This window comes from Eutrema salsugineum, unplaced genomic scaffold (assembly GCF_000478725.1).
Source record: "Eutrema salsugineum unplaced genomic scaffold, Eutsalg1_0 scaffold_13, whole genome shotgun sequence".
In the NCBI taxonomy this organism is placed as follows: Eukaryota; Viridiplantae; Streptophyta; class Magnoliopsida; order Brassicales; family Brassicaceae; genus Eutrema; species Eutrema salsugineum.
The window spans coordinates 3,521,752-3,524,094 of record NW_006256885.1 but is presented as its reverse complement, the minus strand read 5'-3'; the positions used below and the strand labels follow the sequence as shown (position 1 = coordinate 3,524,094).

The following is a 2,343-nucleotide window of genomic DNA, read 5'->3' as shown; positions in this document are numbered from 1 at the left end:
TGAACGAGGATCAGAAACAGTTCTTGAAACGAGTGTTTCTTGCGAGAAGCAGATCTCGAGGATTGTCAGTGACATGGATCTTGAAGGAATTGAAGACGGGTGAGTTTATATTTGAAACTCTCTATAAAATGGGTTTGTTAACTTGACAAAATGTTGCCAGATTCCAAATTTTGTTTTTCCATTTGATCAGTTCATTTAAGCTAGAGAGGGTGGAGTTTTTCCTCGGAAGTGTCATAAACGCGATTGTAAGCCAAGCGATGTTCTTACTAAAAGAGAGAGGTCTCCAGCTGATTCGTGACATTCCTGAAGAGATCAAATCTATAGCTGTTTATGGAGACCAGACAAGGATTCAACAGCTCCTGGCTGAGTTTCTGCTGAGTATAATCCGGTATGCACCATCTCAAGAGTGGGTAGAGATCCATCTAAACCAAGTTTCAAAGCAAATGGCTGATGGATTCTCCGCTATCCGCACAGAATTCAGGTACATTTCATTGTTCTCACTGTTGTCTCCCAATTCGGTTTTTGGTTCCATATTTCTCGGTTTAGGAAGACTACGAATTCGAATTGGTGAGTTACGAATTTACTTTCGGCGTTTTAACAAAATATATTAACTTACAGGATTTTCAAAGAAAATGAGGTTTTAATCGATTCAGTTAATGTTTTAATTTGATGTTGTTTTTGTTATTGTTTGTTCGGATAAAGAATGGTTTAGGGTGGCAGTTTTTGTTCGGTAAAGTGGCAACTTGTGGACAGAACCATAGGTTGTGTTGTTTTCAAACAGATGAAAACCAGCTCAAAAGTGTTAAAACTTTGGTTTCACGTTTTGGTTTCTCTGTATATGTCTTTATTTTGCGGTTTCAGAATGGCGTGCCCAGGTGAAGGTTTGCCTCCAGAGCTGGTCCGAGACATGTTCCATAGCAGCAGGTGGACGAGCCCTGAAGGGTTAGGTCTAAGCGTATGTCGAAAGATTCTAAAGCTAATGAATGGTGAGGTTCAATACATCCGAGAGTCAGAACGGTCCTATTTCCTCATCATTCTCGAACTCCCCGTTCCTCTGAAACGCGCTTTATCAACCGCTAGCGGCAGCGGCGACATGATGTTGATGATGCCATAGTAGTCACGCATATATTGGCAACGAGAGTTTGTATCATTGTATGTGTATGTGTGTGTGAGTCTAACGACACCGGAGGAAGATAGAGAGTTTTTTTGTTTCCGGTGAGATTAGTAGAGAAGAGGAAGGATATTGTTTGCGTTTGGCTCGCCGGAAAAGAAAAATGTAACTGTAGTTATAGAGTCTGCAAGACTTGTTTTCTTTTGTTTGCCCCGTGTATATTGATAACACCGAGAGAGGGAAAAGAAGGAGAAAAGAAGAGAGATATTGATCGATTGATCAATCCATTTTAATTGTTACTTGTTATTTCAAACAAAACTCAAGGCCATGGCCGGAGCTTATCTCGGCGGCGACCGTATTTTTGCAAAGAAAACTTGTCCGAAAAAAAGGCGTTACAAATGATAACATGAATTTCTTCCTTTTCCACGATGAATAGTAGTATATGGAATTATGAATTACGGGAAAATAAGAAGATAAATGATACACTTAACATAATTATGCTCGTTTGAAGTTAATATTATCATAGATTCAAAACTAACGCTTAAGAATTTTTACTCATTCTTGTTAAAAGTAAATTCAAATATGAGATTCTTATAGAAGAAATCATTTTATTCACAGGTTTCTTTCTTCCCCTTCCACTAGTCAAATAAAGAAATGATGGTGAAATACTCAAGAGGTTTACTAAACTTACTATTACTACTAGAGTGGGTATAATGAAAATGATAGTGGGGATTTCGCATTGAATGTGTCTACCAAATCTAAAGTAGTTGAGAAGCTCTAAATGTAAAAGAGAGTAGAGGATATTCTTAAATTAATCACATCCTCACCTTCCCCTCTCCTGATGATGATAGGTTTTTCGAACTAGCTATATAGTTTTCATTTTTTTGCACGTTAGCCTATAAGCTGTACACAATATTGAAATGGTAAACTTGACGAACATGGAATTAAATAAAGGGTGACAGGTTATGATAGGAATAGGAGATTAATATGAAAAGAGGCACTTGTGTGTCCCTCATTAATTGCTTCGTAGAAAAAATTTGAACATGAGAACATGCGGAGAAACGCGTTGTAAGGACAGAAGAGGTTCAAAGCCCCCTCTCAACCATATCTCATAAATGCTTTTACGATCTCTACTTAGTATATATAGTGTTAGTAGCTAGTCAAGTGAGCTATTATAACAATTGTGTACTGGTAGAAAACAAGATACTAGAACAAATATCAAAGATATGATC

At 37.6% G+C, this 2,343-nt stretch overlaps 1 protein-coding gene across 1 annotated transcript in view; it reads left to right on the top strand.

Annotated features, from left to right (window-relative positions):
• The window catches only part of LOC18024443 (phytochrome B), a 4,869-nt gene extending 3,414 nt beyond the window's left edge, over positions 1–1,455 (top strand). The window contains exons 3-5 of the mRNA XM_006406711.2: positions 5–99; positions 191–481; positions 862–1,455. Of these exons, the coding sequence (XP_006406774.2) occupies positions 5–99; positions 191–481; positions 862–1,114 (639 nt within the window). The 3' untranslated portion in view covers positions 1,115–1,455. The remainder of the gene's footprint in view (positions 1–4; positions 100–190; positions 482–861) is intronic.
• The last annotated feature ends 888 nt before the right edge of the window (positions 1,456–2,343 follow it).